Here is a 16,432-nt window from a genome sequence, read left to right on the forward strand (position 1 = left end):
TATGACAAGATGGAATGTTTGAATGATTTATTTACAGTGTATTTGATGAGAGTTGCTCTGATAATGACTGTAACATTCCGTAACTCAGACCTGGTGTTTGAGTTAGGCGAGGGGTGTTACACGACATAAACCCATATCAAGTTAGGAAAAAAACTCTACAAAGCTTAAAATTCATTAAAAGAAAAACTAAAATAAAATTTCCCCAATCGAAGATTCTTTGGCCTCAGCCTTCGACTCTCAAGTCCCATTTATGATTTCCAAAAAGGCCAAAACCTAAAATTTCCCCAAGACCTCCCCAGCCCTTGACTCTCAGGCTATCCCAACCACTGTACAGCACCTGACAGGCACCGTCGACTATCAACCGTCAACCATTGACCACCGACCACCGGCCTTCAATTTCTCGTTTGACTAGTTAGTTTTTTTGCTCATTTGACAGTTTATGTGCATTCTTGTAACCTTGTTTCCATTTTTTTTTGGTTCTTTTAGTTTCATTACTTGTAAAATGTAAACCTATTCATGATTTTTTTAAAAGAATTTTGAAAGTTTTGTTTGGATTGTTATTTTGTTTTATTTTGTTCCTTTAAAATGAATAAATATAAAATAAATTAATTTTTTTATTTGATTTTATATTATTTTTAAAATTTTAATTTTTGCAGTTTCGAATATTCGAAAAATATTTCTATTCAATTCGGATTTGGATAGTAAAAGTTAAATATTTTGCAAATTCAAAATTTAAGACAAATTTGTGGATTCGATACTTCAAAATTTGCAGATGCCTAACCCATTGACATTCCAATGTTAACTTACTAGAAAATACCTCTAGAATGAATATGAGCAAATGAGTGTCCAAATTCAAATGTATCTGGACAATTATTTGTCCACTTTCATTCTTAACATAATTTTTAACCCAATTTTTTTATTACTAATTTACATATTTTAAAAGATCTTTTAATTTTTTAATTTTTGTTCCACATGATAGCATCGGATTGACTATCAATGTCATGCCAACACAAACTAACAATGTTAATGTAGAGATATTAACTTGGTTGATGGTAAATTCAAATACAAACTAAGCAAAAAAAAAAAAATTATGTACCAACCAAATACAAGTTTGGAGGCTCCATTTTAACCATTAGTGTTTCTTAAAAAGGACATCTATTTGCTCAGGCTCTCTTTTTCTAGAAAAGCCGACGTTGCTGCTGACTTGTAAAGCTGATTCCTGGAACCCAAAGGTTTGGACAGATAATCAAAAGCTTGATTTCAGTTCAACAAACTATATTAGTATGAAACATGGCAAAGATGTTTTGTATGCTTGAAACCTAGAAAAACACCAACTCCAAGACAGCGTTTTGAGTTATAACAATGAAAAAGAATTAACAAAACCCCAATCATTACAACACCTCAACCTCAACAAAATGCAAAAAGAACCGCTTTGTCTATCTACAAATGTAAGTGAAAATGAGATCACCACTGTCATATGGGAACCGATACCCAACTGCTCAACTCCTCCTTCCAAGTTCACAGTGATACAAAGAATTCCATATGCATTAATCCATTAACTGAATAGTTTGCAAGTCGTCAGGAAAAGGTATAGCACGAAAACTACCGTTCTGGCTTTGGCCAACACCTGCAAATTTCACAGGTTCACATATTTCTATCCAGGTCAACGGAGGGAGATCAATGCACTCGTCTTAAAAAGAATACTCATGGCTTGTAATACTCCGAACTGCGTAGAGTGATTAAATGTTCATCCTCAGGACTCTTCATCGAATCCCCACTAACATACCATGTAACTGTTCCTGCAATGTAAAAGCTCTGCCATAAGCTCAACCGAAAAGAGAAACATGCAAACAATGTACTTAGAATAATTGGAGAGGATTTTCAAATAGGTTGCGTAGAGAGTTGAATTAACTCCAGCTTTGCAGTCTCACTTTACCGTAAAAGTGCAACATGTATGGCTATCAATTATCAGGCACATAAGCGGAGTAGGATACAATTTTGCTCAAGCAAGGGAACAATACGTGGATGGGTAAATGGTGCTCTTACCTCCCATGGAATATGCCTACTAAATTGTAAGAAAGATGGATTTCTTATATACCACTTTGTCTGGCGGTAGAAATGATATACCAGATAAGATCAATAGGTCATTCTTTTTTGAAATTTTAAGGCTAACTGTAAACGGACTTGGAGCAATACCAAATCAACAATGATAACAAAACCAAAGGAAAATTACTAACAGCAGATGGTTGTTCACCAGGTATCCACTTCGTTATCTAATTAAAAGCTTAAAAAAGGAAAGGAAAGAGTGCAAATAATGAATGTATAGCTTCAAATTTTCTCACTCGTATATAACCGCCCAAAGAGAAGCAAAAAAGAAGAGAGTGGAATATAAATTTCTACACTTACCTACTGGAGGAGGTGGTTCCTGTTCTCTCGTGGCATGAAGTATGATAGTTCCAGAGAGCACAGTGATGAATCCACAAATCTCAGAGGCAATACTACTCACGTTTTGACCTGACCAATCCTGTAAAAAGGACAAGATAACACTCAATTTGTGCTCAGTTCCACTAGTTGTTGGTAAATCACAACCTCAATTAGGTGCCAGAACAAAGTTCAAGAGGGATGAATTAAATAATTTACCTTGAACATGATTACGCTAGCAATAATGGTCAAAGTTGTGAACATGACATAATATACCGGAGAAACAATCGCGGCATTGAATGTATCCAAGGCCTACAACAAAGAGACATACACATCAGTCACACACAAAAGCGAACCAGCCATCTATTAGAAAGATGAAATGCAAAATTCATTCAACAGAGGAGACTCTGGAAGAAGCTACACTTTGCATGTATATTTCTTAGTAGAAATATTTAAAAACTGTATGTAGTTCTCAGATAAAGAATAGGATATTGTCATCTAAATCTTCAATTATGAATTCAATTGATCAAGTTGCTGGACCTGACATGCAATAATTAATGCATCATATGAAAAAAGTATGCCAGCTACCCATGTAGAGGTGTGTTTTTCAGTACATGATGCATAGACCCAAATGTAGTTTTTTAAAAGGAAAGATTATATTTTAAAGGAACAGACAACCACCAAGGCATAAAAATCAATAATACAAACCTTGTTGAGGTAATTTAATTGTGTAATGACACAGATTGCGGCAACTGTAAGAAAAAACCAAGTTTGAGGATAAGCCATCTGATTTATCCCATCCAATGTAAGCTTTATAGCAATTCCAATGGCTTTGATGCTTACAACCTGTGATAGAAGCAAAGGGATACTTTTACATAGTGCATAGAACATGATAACAACTAAAATGGTCCTATTCAGAATTATCAATAGAAATTGATAGGGACATCTACATACCGTAAGAGAACCCATTAAGGAACATATTCCCAAATAAACCAATATGTTTGTCTGCCCATAACGAGGTTCAAAATGCAAAATCAAAGCTAAAACTATCGAAAGTGTAGCTGCAACATAAATTAGAAAGGCTGCCAACAGAAACATGTAAAAAGGTGCAATAATTAATTAATTGTTACAACTGATGAGCATTGAGCAATAAATAACAAGGGAAGGACCAAACCTGGTTGTGTCGCTAGAGTCCAAATTTCTTGTACAGAACTTGGGGTATGCTCTTGTGGTGCATGAATTACAATCACCACTGAACCTGCAATGCAGGTAATACATCCTAAAATCCCCATTTTCTGAATTCTTTCCTTCAACATAAAGTGTGCCAGACAAGCACTGTTCAAATTTATCAAGGTGCTTGTTAATGAAAATGGATAAATGATTTCCAATCAAATCCAAAGAAGTGACCACAAGCAAAAGAAGCATACCTCACAATTATACTTAGTGCCCCAAGAGGGGTAACTAGAACTGCAGGAGCGTACACATAAGCCACGAAATTTGCAACCTCCCCAACAATCACTATTTGTACAACAAGTTCACCAAAATGAAACTCAATAACCAATTTAAGGTGGAAAGGGATTTTTGCTTATATTGGAGGACAAAATCTAAAATAAAATAAATATTCTTATTTCAAGTAATATACTTACTAGTTATCATGCCAGCCCACCACAGTGGCTCGAGTAAGTAGGTATAACCGCCAACGCCTACGTTAAGCCACACAAATTTAAAAATAAAGTCATGTACATTGATAATACTATCTATTCTTATATTGCACAATTCAAAAGCTATGTATTGATCGACACAATGCAGTACTTAAGAATCAAAAACAAATCAAAACTTACTACTTTACACCATCAGATGATAAATATGTTAATGTTGTTGCTACAATTTTTTTTTTTTTTGAAATTTGGAGAAACTCTTTACTGATTAATGATCCAATAAAAATTGTTAAGAAATCAATTGTCATGAAAATATGAATTGATACGAACAATAGTGAATTGTTACATAAACTAACTTTCCATTTTTTTTTAAGAGCATAAACTAACTTCCAAACTGAAGGATTTGTATCTCAATATCCCAAATTCAATAATAAGTTCCTAACTAAATGCATTCAAGATTCATATCCATCGAGTTAATCCAATTAACAAAATCCTAGCGTTTCAGTGAGAAAAAACGGAGGAGTCAAATCAAAATTAAGCAAAGAAAAAAAAACTAAATTGAGTAAAAATTGGGAGCGACAGCTACGCAGAAAATCAGGGAGTAAATAGAAAAAACAGACCTGCGCGAGTACCCGAAGCCCCAGCACGCTTGAGCCCTTTCTTCTTCAAAATAAAACTGGACCCAATAAACGCGCTAGACGCCATTGCTAATATCAATCCCTTGGAATTATCGGAAAATCCCATATCTTCCACTATTTGATCACATCAATCAGTGGCTCAGTTGTTGTTGTTTTCCAAAGATCAAAATTGGAAGGTGGGGGATCCAATTCCCGCCAATCGGGTTTTGACTCTGTAAAGCAAACGTCTTAGTTGAGATTTTTAGTTTAGCTGAGATTTTCCAGAAAGAAAAAGAGAAAGCGAAAAATATAATAAAAGCAAAGGAGAGAGATCTAAAATCCCCCCCCCCCTTTCTTTATCTGAAAACAAACGAGACGAGACGACGACTCTTACATTCTTCAATTCATGTATTATTATATTTTTCTTTTTGGTCCAGCCGTGTCTCTAGTCGGAAACTTTTTTACGGCCGCCAAATAAGCAAAGTAAGTAGGTTAAATGATCCTCTGCTTCACACGTTTTCTACTAGCGTACACTTGACTTTCCTTTTGTCGCTGATTAGGATTACGATTTGATAGTAAGTTTCAAATAAAAATCTCTTTACCTCTTTTTATGTAGTTTTAACGAAAACTATGGCACTATTGTTTTTATTTGTTTATTGTTAGAGAAATTGTTGAAAATAATCATTTAACCCTTATCTTATTAATGAATTGTTAACTGAATGTATCAAATTAGCAATTTTTTTCACATAATAAGCATGATATTTTGTTGAAAAAATTATAAAAATTATACAAGTTAATCTTTTGACCCATTAACCCGGCTCGTGTGAAAAAAAATTGAAGCTTGCATCAATGGTGCCTCTGAATCCGCTCTATTAGGTGCTTCATCGGTAGGTTTTTTTATTTTTCTCAGACATTTTTCAAAGCTTTTCTTTAGCTGGATTTTGTTTGTAGCTTTAATTTTTGTTTACATTTATTATTATTAGATAATGAAGAGAAGATCAAAAAACGGTGGGTTCCGTTTTAGAGAAGATCAAATCTTTTTAAATTGTTAGCTCAAATCCATTTTTATTAATATTTTAAAATATCTTCTTCCTTTTTTTTTTTCTTTGGATATCAAAGAAAAACCGAAAAAATTAATGAAAAATATATTTCTGTTCACCATGTCCGAAACCCAGTCCAAATTGGATCTCCAGAACCTTGACCCGGATTAGTCCTTTCCAAACAATTCTCTTTGCTCAGTTTCTCAAATAACTTTGCCCGTAAATCCCTTCTCGACTCAACTCTTTCCATGGCTAGTTCTTCTTCACACCATTTTTCAAACAAATCCAAGTACCCGCCGATCCCATTGCAGGTCAAGTTCCGGATCAGGCTATTGGGGAGGCTACAAAACCCGGGTCGGATCATTATTTCTATAGGAGACCCGCACATGGAAGGGGAAGACCCGACCCGAAAATTTATAATAGCAGTTGGCTAGTTCTGTCTTACCTTTGCTGCCTCCTCCCATCAGTCTTTCCGATCCAGCGGTTGGCTAGTATGCCCATACAGATGTCGTTGAAAGGAAAGTAAAGGGATACATTGGCGACCACCATCATGGAAGATGACGAGGTTCGTTGGTTAAGCGAAAATCCCGGAATTATAGGGTGGGTGGTAGTGGCGATGGGAGAAGGAGGGCAGTGGAGGAATAGTGACGTCGGCCGCGGTTCAAGCGCGTCCAATGCAATCACAGCCGCCCTAGGACACGTGTAAAATATGTAAAAAAAAAAAAACACAAAGGTAGCAAGTCCAGTCCGCAATTCGTTTTTGAGTGAGTAATGAGATAGTTTAACCTTAGTTGTAATTTTCAAAAACAGTTTTTTTTTCTTTTTGTATTTTCATCATATTTAATTTAATTCTGTGGATTCTAAAAATATATATTTTTAAAATTTTTTAAAACATTTACACCATGTTTGGTTATGCCAATACACCCCTAATCGGTGGGCCCCATTTAATCCCACTTCAATCCTCTGTTTGGTTCAGGGTATTGGCTAATACCCGTCTATTACATTACACCTCTAATCCCCAAAATCCACACGTTCCTCTTTCTCAGATTAGGTGCTGCTTGAGTTTTAGACCCTGTTTTACCCTCCTGCTTCCCCTTTCCGTCTTCTGTTTCTTACTTCTGTCTTTCTTTTGCTGAAGATTACAATAGAATCGACGCTTGGCCTTCTCAACCTTTTATTTTCGGAGTTTACTGCAACTGGAAAGGTAAATTCATATTTCTAACTCTCTTTTGCTCTCAAATTTATATGGATTCCTGTATTTTAATTAGCTTAAGTTCCGAGTAGATTTCTATTTCTTAAAGGTTTTTGTTGCTGGTGGAAATTGGAACTCGATTGCTCTATTTGTGGACTGATGTAACCTATTCATTATCGTTTTCTTGAAAAACTCTATTATTGATAATCTGCTCTCAACTTTATCAGGAAAAACCAGTCAAGCCGAAGCCTGCACCTGCGGCCATCTCAAGCACAGCTTTGAAGCAAGCTTCAGGTTCTTTATTTTCTTAGTTCTGTATTTGGAAAGATCAACCTGCTTTTATCTTTTATTTGAAAAAAAGGAGATTCTATCCAGGAAATATTTTTTATATTTATGCCTTCTCTTTTTCTTTTTCTTTTCTTTTTTGGTAACAATAATATCTTATAGCTTAAAAGATATTCTATCCTTGATCCTTTTGTGAGCTATTAAGTATACTAAGAATTAAGTCACTGCAGATGCAGCTGAAAATGCAAGTAAGGAATTAGATCTTAGTGTACCTCCTATTCATGTTGATCCAAGTCAATTCAACAGTGTTCTCCATAAAGGAAAGGATGATGCTGACACAAATTGTTGGACTTCTCCTGGTGGTGCGGGATTTATGATAAGAGGACAGACATACTTAAAAAATAGTGCCAATGTGAGGTTTTCCTACCCTTGTTAATCATTTGACATGCATTTTTCATTGTTTTTATTTGTTCTGAGTGCACTCTTATCATCTTATATCATCAAAGCATGAAATTAAGAGTATCTGGTTTATTATAATGGAAAATTGAGATACAAATTGGAATGACAGTTGTCTGCTTCGTGTGTAGTTCTACTCATTCATTATGCTCTCATCCTGAGTTGATACATATGTTTCTATTGGTCAGTTCATATTGATTCTGTTAGCTATTGGTGTGATGCAGTTTCATTTACCTAATCTTGCCAGGTCTGGTTTCTAAATTGGATTAAGAAACCAAAATCGACTTTACATTTATAGTTTTACTGGTATTTCTGTCTTACCTTGTATTCTTTGTTTGGTTTCAAGGTTGAGACCCTCTCATTCAGTTCAGTAGTTGGAAGTTCTTTGTTTGAATCATTATTGTATTTGGCCCATTTATTAATTTTAGATTTCTTAATGTATGAGTTCTTTGATTGCTTTTAACTATATTTATCTTGCTTAATGAATTCTCTGCTGGACAAGTAAAGTTTCAAATACAGAAAATGAGGAAGCATGATTTTTCCTATGATGAAAATTTTCCTTTTACTTTATAGCTGACAGTCCTCTTCCATGGTTTTATTATATCTGTAATTTCTTCCTCGCATTCCTTGTTCTTGCCAATATTCTGTAGAGAATCAATTGAGTAACCTACAAGTCTTTTCGCAGATAATGGGTGGAAATCCCCTTCTCAAGCTCATAGCTGTTGATTGGTTCAAAGTCGATAAAGCAACAGATAAAATTGCATTGCATCCAAAGAGTCTAGCTCAGGTATTAAACCGGCTTCGTACTGTTTCCCTTTCTTTGAAGGTGTCAATGTTATGAAAGTCATGTGAAAGTTGCTTCATTCTTAGCAAATTTTCTGCTAGGATTGGTTTCTTTTTGTTATTTACATTTTTCAAATTCTTTCCAGTAATTTCTTTGCAGATTAGCCATGCTAATATAATTTTATGAAATCTTACTATGTGCATTTTACAGTCTCAATTTTGAGTGCTAAAACCTATAAAATGAACTTATGGCTTTCCTGGTTTCACTGTTTTTCATGCTATGGCTTAGCCATTGTTATGCTAAAAGAATACTCTCATTTTTTTATTTTAAGCAAAACATTATGTATTTTCTTGGTTTTGTTTATAAGATGCATCTTGTTCCTAGAAAGTCCCCTTTAGCCTTGCTTATGTTTGAATGAATAGAGATTCATGTATCAGGAAGTCAATTTGCATGCTTGTTACTCCTTTTTTACGTGAAATAAAAAGATGCCTTCAGTAGTGCTTTTATTAATTTTCCCCGAACTCGATTAGTATTTTAGACTGGATGAAACAACTATCGAACTTTTTGGTTATCTCAACAGTATTTAGTTCCTTCAATTTCCATTTCTCAAACCATTTATATTTCTTTATCTAACAATAAGAAACAAGGTGATTACCAACTTTCAACGCATCTCCCTTACCTTTTCCTTGATTTCGTTAACCCCATATTTCCCAAATCGTCTGTTTCTTGTCCTGTCTTTCTGGTATATCCACACAGCCATTGCAGCATCATCATCTGAACTGCAAACATCTTCTATATATTATGAGACTTAGCTAAATAGCTATTGAAATGCCTGGCGGATCCATAGATGTAAGAATTTTCTTTCAGTTTGCAGATTTTAATTCGAGAATGGACTGTTTCTACATAGGACAATTTAGCAAATGGTTTGCTACTCCTACAAGCTGCTAGGGACTTTATCATTTGTTTTGGGACAGCCACACTATCTATTCTTGCATCTATGTACTCCTAATGTTGCAGACAAATAGCACATCATATTCTCTATCACACTGAACAAAAATGTTCCTTCACTGTTGGAAAAGGCTGATTCGAGAATATTGGAGGCATCGTGAATGATTTTGCTTGATGGAAAAACATTTTTATGAATTATGACCTAACTGCTATTTTCATTTTCAGTCTGATGCCGGAAAAAATCTTCCATTTATCCTTGTGATTAATCTCGAGGTACGCATGTGGATGCATTTCTACCTCCTTTATCTGCATATTTATTTAAACAAAACTGTCAATACATTGGAAATTTTTACAATTGCATAAGATGGTTATGAAAAATGATTTCTATTTTAAAAGCTTAGTCCTGCAGAAAACTAACTATTAAAAGCTCAAAGTTGTTTGCTTAGGACAAATAGGTTTGGGATCGTTATTGGTAATGACACTTAAGCCATATTTCTGAACACAAAATGATGTTTTCATATGAAGAAATTCTAATCCTGAAATAGCCATGTAATTAAGTGGATGATACGAAGATTAAAGTTGAAAATTTTTAACAAATTGTATAGATTAAAAAACATATAAACATAGTATCAGGATCTATAAAGTCTTTTGATATCTCTATATTGCAGAGCGTGATGATTACATCCATGCTTTCGTTGCATATTTTGATGTTTCGTTTACCAAATGCCACAAATTGATGGGTTTCTCTACAGGTTTGTATCTACATCAAAATTCTCCATCCTTTGTCCTTTCCATTTTATCTACGAATAGAAATCAGCAAGCCAGCCTAGAAGAACTTTGCCTTGGCTAATGGCAAATACAAAATGCAGGACCAAGATCGCGAGCTACCCATTGGAAGCAAACAGTCCTATATCTAGAGGATGTGTTAACCATCTGTGAAGGGGAGACAATAATTGGGAGCATGACTGTTGCACCAAACAAGAAGAATCCCCGAGACGTTGATATAATGGTTAAATATTCATTGAGCGGACGACGTTGTGTGGTTTCGAGAGTTCAATTCTATAAGATGCGCTGATTTTGTTGCAGAGTATTTCATCACCACTACTAGCTGTAGGATACCTTGTTTGCATGTTCCTCAAATGTTTCACCAACATTTTTTTAATTCCTTTTCTACTTTCTTTTTTCTCGAAAGGTTTTCCCTGAGAAAGAAAAACACATAAGATGCATGTACTTCATTAACTCAATCCAACTGTTTTCTTCTCATGTATGCTTCATATTGAGTCTTGTGTTTTGTGCTGATGTGAGGGAGCATATATACAAATGACATTGGATGTATGACATAGGACTAAATAGATTTTGAGCTTTGACAAGCTGCTTATAAGCATTGTTTCTTATAGAAGAAACACATTATTGGAGAAAGCTTTTGAATCTCCCAACTATTGGATTTGGGTTTCTTTTTGACAATTTGTTTATTGTGCTTTTGTTTAGATGATGAGAAAGGAAAGTCAAGAATTATATTTACTCGTTAAGTTAAATGAAGATATTTGTAATTTAAAAAAATAAAAATTCAATATAAATTTAAAATAAGAGTTTAACTAAAAAATAAGAGTTAGTGGCAAAAATTAATAAAATTTAAATTTTAGTGGTAAAATTCAATAACATAAAAATTAAGTTACAAATTTACTCATTTTTTAAAAAAATAACGGCAAATATAAATAAAAATAAAGTACAGTGACAAATTTCAATATTTATCTATAGTATGATGATAAATTATATATTTTTATTAACTTATATTTAATAATAATTATGTTAAATTATATTTTATAGTATTATATATTATGATTTTAAAAAATTCATATAAGAATATTTAATATTCTTAATTTTATTAAATCATATATTTTAATTAAAATATATTTAATATTAATTATTTCAAATTATATTTTATAGTATCATATATTATGATTTGAGTAAATTCATATAAGAATATTGATTATTAAGAATTTTATTATAAATTATATATTTTAATTAAAATATATTTAATAATAATTATGTTAAAATATGATTAAATTATTTATTACTGATAATAATAATCTTATTAAAATTTAAATAACAATAACAATAATCATTTACCAAAACAAATTTATGCTAAGGGTATTCTAGTCATTTTAGTTTTTTCCATTATGCTATTACACCTCTATTCCATTCAACCAAACACAAGATTACTATTACGCCTCTATTCCATTACATTCAACTAAAATGGAAATATAATTTAAAATAATTATTATTAAATATAATTTAATAATAGAGGCGTAATAGTAATCTTGTGTTTGGTTGAATGGAATAGAGGTGTAATAGCATAATGGAAAAAACTAAAATGACTAGAATACCCTTAGCATAAATTTGTTTTGGTAAATGATTATTGTTATTGTTATTTAAATTTTAATAAGATTATTATTATCAATAATAAATAATTTAATCATATTTAAACATAATTTTTATTAAATATATTTTAATTAAAATATATAATTTAATAAAATTCTTAATAATTAGCAGAAATTTGTTTTGGTAAATTATTATTAACAATAAATAATTTAAAAGATAATTTAACATAATTATTATTAAATATAATTTAATAAAAATATATAATTTAATAAAATTCTTAATATTAAATATTCTTATATGAATTTAATAAAATTATAATATATAATACTATAAAATATAATTTAAAATAATTATTATTAAATATAATTTAATAGAAATATATAATTTAATAAAATTCTTAATATTTAAATATTCTTAAATGAATTTACTAAAATCATAATATATAATACTATAAAATATAATTTAAAATAATTATTATTAAATATAATTTAACAAAAATATATAATTTAATAAAATTCTTAATATTAAATATTCTTAAATGAATTTACTAAAATCATAATATATAATACTATAAAATATAATTTAAAATAATTATTATTAAAAATATAATTTAGTAAAAATATATAATTTAATAAAATTCTTTAATATTAAATTCTTAGAATTTACTAAAATCATAATATATAATACTATAAAATATAATTTAAATTAATTATTTTTAAATATAATTTAATAAAAATATATAATTTAATCAAATCATTATATTCCAATATAAATATCTTAGTCAAAATATGACTAATTTTCCGAAGCATGGGAAGAGGATTTATCTAGTAATTTTAAAATTTATCTCAAAAATGCTTAAATTAATAAATTGCAAAAAGAAAAAAGAAAAAATCGAGAGGTATTTGGGTCAGACTCAAGTTATTTCCAAAATGTGTTCGGATGCTTAAATTAATGAATGAAAAATCACATAAGCGATAAAGTGGCAAAACATTTGCATATTATACAGCTTTAAAGAAACTCAGAATACACAACAAATGATGTTTGCATTCTAAAATATGGTAAAAATATATTGCTTTAACGAAAATACAACAAAACAGATCCCAATACCATGCCCCATAAATCTAAATTTACCCACTCTTACTTCGACCAAGCGACCGTATCGATTTCAGCTTGTGCACTCCTATATAATTCCAGTCTCTTCGCAAGAGCGGATCGGCATTCCATGATTGCTGGATCCTCATTCAGTAATGCCGATAATCGTTTTTGCTACAAAACAAATTTCCCAGAAATCATTCACTGATCATCTGTTTCACCAAAATAAGTAATAGACGGTAAGTTGGTTAAGAGAGGACATTTCTCACCTCCAGTTTACCCAATTCCGTGTAGAAAAAGTCAAGCAGGCTTCTTTTAGCTTCACGGACTTGACAATAAACAATGGACTTTGGAATCGAGTGGGGCAAAGTAGCGCAGACCATATATACGTAAGACAAAACTGTATTTCCTGCTCATACATTGTTAGGATTTGCAGCAACAATGTTCAGCTGTCATTCTTGCACAAACCATAAAAAATGTATACTGCAAAGTTATTGGAAACAGAGGAAGTGGCAATTTGCAGCAACAATCTACAATACACTTTTCCTAGGATTTTCGAAGAAAGTCACATATAAAATACGCGTTATCCTAAAATATTATTGGCAGTAACATCGTTGTAAATCTTATTTAAGTAAATTTTACTAGAAGGAGCACACAATAAAGATCAAATGCATTTTACCTTCTCAATGTAAGAGCGAACCATGTTCTCAATATCTTGCACAATGCTCTCGGGCTGACCCTCTACATCTAGCAAGATAATCAATCAATTTCAGATAGTATCATACAAATTAATCAAGAATTTCACTGATCATGTTGCAGCGGAAAAGCTAAAAGGATAGGGTTTAAAGTGATAAAATGGTATGGCTATTATATTTGAATTTAAAATGAGAAAGACAATTGCACTTTGAATATTGCACTTCTTTTTTAGGTCACCGTGGAAATATATTGCAGACAACGAATAACAGTAATATAAGGCTTCAAATTTTCTAGGTGTAAATTTACTAGGCATTACAATATTAAACACCTTTAAGCCTTAGTGCTAGAAGTTTAAATGTTTCAAGTCCAGAAGTTATTACAATACTAAGAAACGAGTTACTAACTTCAAGAACTAGAAAAAGGCTATGTCAGATTTTTAATGCAGCTAACTAAGGAAAGATGCAGTTAGGGGCAAAGGGAATTGCATACAAGTTATGCTGCTCATATTTGTTCTTACTTACATGGTCGAGAAGTGGAGACATAGCAACAGCATTGACTGGACGTTCAGTAACATAGGTCTTGATAAGAGTCAACGTTCTTGTGTCCCATAGCTAAACATTTACAGAAAAATGTAAGAAGAATCATGCAGAGGAAATTTTAGCCAAAGAATAAAGAATCTGGGGTTATTTCAGAAAATAGCCACAAATGCTCAAAAAACTTGTGAGGTTAATAAGATGCATCACCTTGGCAGATTTATCTAAGGAACCAGTAAGGAAGTGTGAACAGTCTGCAGATTTTGTAAGTGATGTTATTGTCTTTTTGTGACCCGATTCCTTGTCAGCCTCCCTAAGTAGTTTTCCAGTCTAGAAGACAACATCGACAAATCCAACCCGAAAGATAAGATCATTTCCAATGTACAGATTAATAAAGGAACATGACAGAGGATATTGAAGAAAGATAATTAAAAAATAAGAAAAGATCTAGTTTGAAGAATATCAAGAAGTGAAAACAAATTATTACATCAGAATATTTTCAATGTCGAAGACAAACCGATCAATTGTGCAACATTATAGAACAAAAATAGCTTCCGTGCTCACAAAAAGAACTATTCATATCTGACAACAATTTACCTCAGAATCCCATATTCGAATTACGGCATCTTCTCCAGCACTAACGATAGTCCTATTGAGGGGTCCCCAAACAGCTCTGTTTATTTTACCTTACAGAGAATAAATCCATATCTGACTATTACAGCTAGTTTATCCCCTACAGAGAAATCCACCGACCTCGCAGGAGAACCGAAATTGAAAGTACATAATTGAGCTCCCGTCTGAACATTCCACAGCTTCACAGTTTGATCGGCACTTCCCGTAATAAGCCTCATCGAATCCCCTACAAGTTTTGAGGGAGGGGACTAAAAATTGGAACTTCAAGTTTAAAAACTATAAAATAAAATAAATAAAGAACAAAAAGAACTTACTTGAGACGTCGCAAGACCAAACGGCGCCATTATGGCCACGATAAGTGCCGATACGCTCGCCATTGTCGGCGAACCAAACAGTAGGGGTATGGTCCTTAGCGCATGAAAACAAAAGATCTCCATCTCTGTTGTACTTGAGAAACGTCAATGGCCTTTCATGACCTTTCATCAAAATTGGCCTCATCTTCTTCTTTTCTTCTTTTCTCGCCAAAAATTTAAAGAAAAGAAGAACTTGTCGCTTCTGTCGATGTTGTGAGGGAGAGGGTGGGTGGAGATGGATTTCAGTGATGACTGCTTGGGAGAGGCTTGGGAGGGTAAAAGAGTACCGATTAGGTAATACTTTCTTTTGGAAGGGATTTGCAAATCAGCGCTGCATAAGGGAAAATGGAGAATCCGTCCGCAGTGTAATAGGCCCGTATTAGGGTAATACAGCCAACCAAACAAGGTAATCAGTGGGGCCACAGATTAGGGGTGTAATGGCTAATCCATTACACCCAACCAAACATGCTCTTAGTTTCTTGTCGGGCCTTTTTTGAATTTTATCCAAACAGTCCACATCTTCCAAATCAGACCAGCATAGTTGACCTTTCTCTATTTTTTTTTCTTTGGTTTGGTAGAAACCTTTCTCTATTTTTCTTTTGGGTAAATTCCAAATATAGTCATCCAATTTTGTCTGTAGTTCTATTTTGGTCACTCAAATTTTCTAAATCAAATATTCTAGTCATTCTCTGAATGGTTGTCATTGGGTTTTTTATTGATCTAATAGGAAATTTAGTCTTCTAATTTTTACATATTTTATCAATTTAATCCTAAATCTAAAAAATTTAATAAATTTAACCTTCAATATTTATAAAATTTGTTATTTTAATTTTAATTCTGAAAATTTTAATAAATTTAGCCCTCAACATTTATAAAATTTTGTCAATTTAGTTCTAAATCCAAAAGTTAATAAAAAGGGAAAAATATTTAAAAACATCCATTTATATTTAAAAAGAAAAAAGAAAAAAGAAACGAGGTGCATGACAGAGTTCATATCTCTCATTTTTTCCCTCTGAAGGATGAAGCAATTCAATAAAAATAGACAAAAATGTTGGCAGTAGGCGTGTCAATAGGAGAGGTTGAATAGGAAAAAAGGGGCAACGGAGGAATAACCGATATCCAAAATCATCATAATATTTCAATAAAAAGGAGGCAGTTGCATGATATACCCAAGACAGATTTCTTTTGAAGGATGTAGCAATTCAATATAAGCAGACAAAACGTTAACAGCGGCCATGTCTTTACAGTGTGAATGGAGGTGGTGATAAGAGAGGAACAAGCACCATACACCTCCCACCAAAGTCAATATAACACTTAGGGCATGTATAGTAATACTTAAAAA

The 16,432-nt window shown here is 32.5% G+C and overlaps 2 protein-coding genes and 1 pseudogene across 3 annotated transcripts; 1 reads left to right on the forward strand and 2 right to left on the reverse strand.

Annotated features, from left to right (window-relative positions):
* Window positions 1-1,258: 1,258 nt before the first annotated feature.
* LOC107932774 (probable magnesium transporter NIPA6) lies at window positions 1,259-5,221 on the reverse strand. Of its 2 annotated transcripts, XM_016864878.2 has the most exons (10): window positions 5,091-5,221; window positions 4,700-4,929; window positions 4,068-4,124; window positions 3,849-3,939; window positions 3,596-3,756; window positions 3,376-3,503; window positions 3,130-3,267; window positions 2,641-2,733; window positions 2,407-2,524; window positions 1,259-1,799 (listed from the first exon to the last, which is right to left on the reverse strand). In XM_016864878.2, the coding sequence occupies exons 2-10, from the start codon at window positions 4,821-4,823 to the stop codon at window positions 1,705-1,707; spliced, it is 1,005 nt and encodes a 334-aa protein (XP_016720367.1). In that variant the 5' UTR covers window positions 4,824-4,929; window positions 5,091-5,221; the 3' UTR covers window positions 1,259-1,704. The 2 variants fall into 2 exon arrangements, with proteins under 2 accessions (XP_016720367.1, XP_016720362.1); XM_016864873.2 differs by having other exon boundaries at window positions 4,700-5,169.
* A 3,136-nt stretch (window positions 5,222-8,357) lies between these two features.
* LOC121211358 (probable protein arginine N-methyltransferase 1) lies at window positions 8,358-10,476 on the forward strand. Its single transcript, XM_041084112.1, has 3 exons — window positions 8,358-8,472; window positions 10,070-10,153; window positions 10,271-10,476. Exons 1-3 carry the CDS (start codon window positions 8,358-8,360, stop codon window positions 10,474-10,476), a joined length of 405 nt encoding a protein of 134 aa, XP_040940046.1.
* A 2,668-nt stretch (window positions 10,477-13,144) lies between these two features.
* On the reverse strand, window positions 13,145-15,431 carry LOC121210846 (eukaryotic translation initiation factor 3 subunit I-like; annotated as a pseudogene).
* Window positions 15,432-16,432: the final 1,001 nt, after the last annotated feature.

This window comes from Gossypium hirsutum, chromosome A12, assembly GCF_007990345.1.
Source record: "Gossypium hirsutum isolate 1008001.06 chromosome A12, Gossypium_hirsutum_v2.1, whole genome shotgun sequence".
NCBI classification, from domain to species: Eukaryota; Viridiplantae; Streptophyta; class Magnoliopsida; order Malvales; family Malvaceae; genus Gossypium; species Gossypium hirsutum.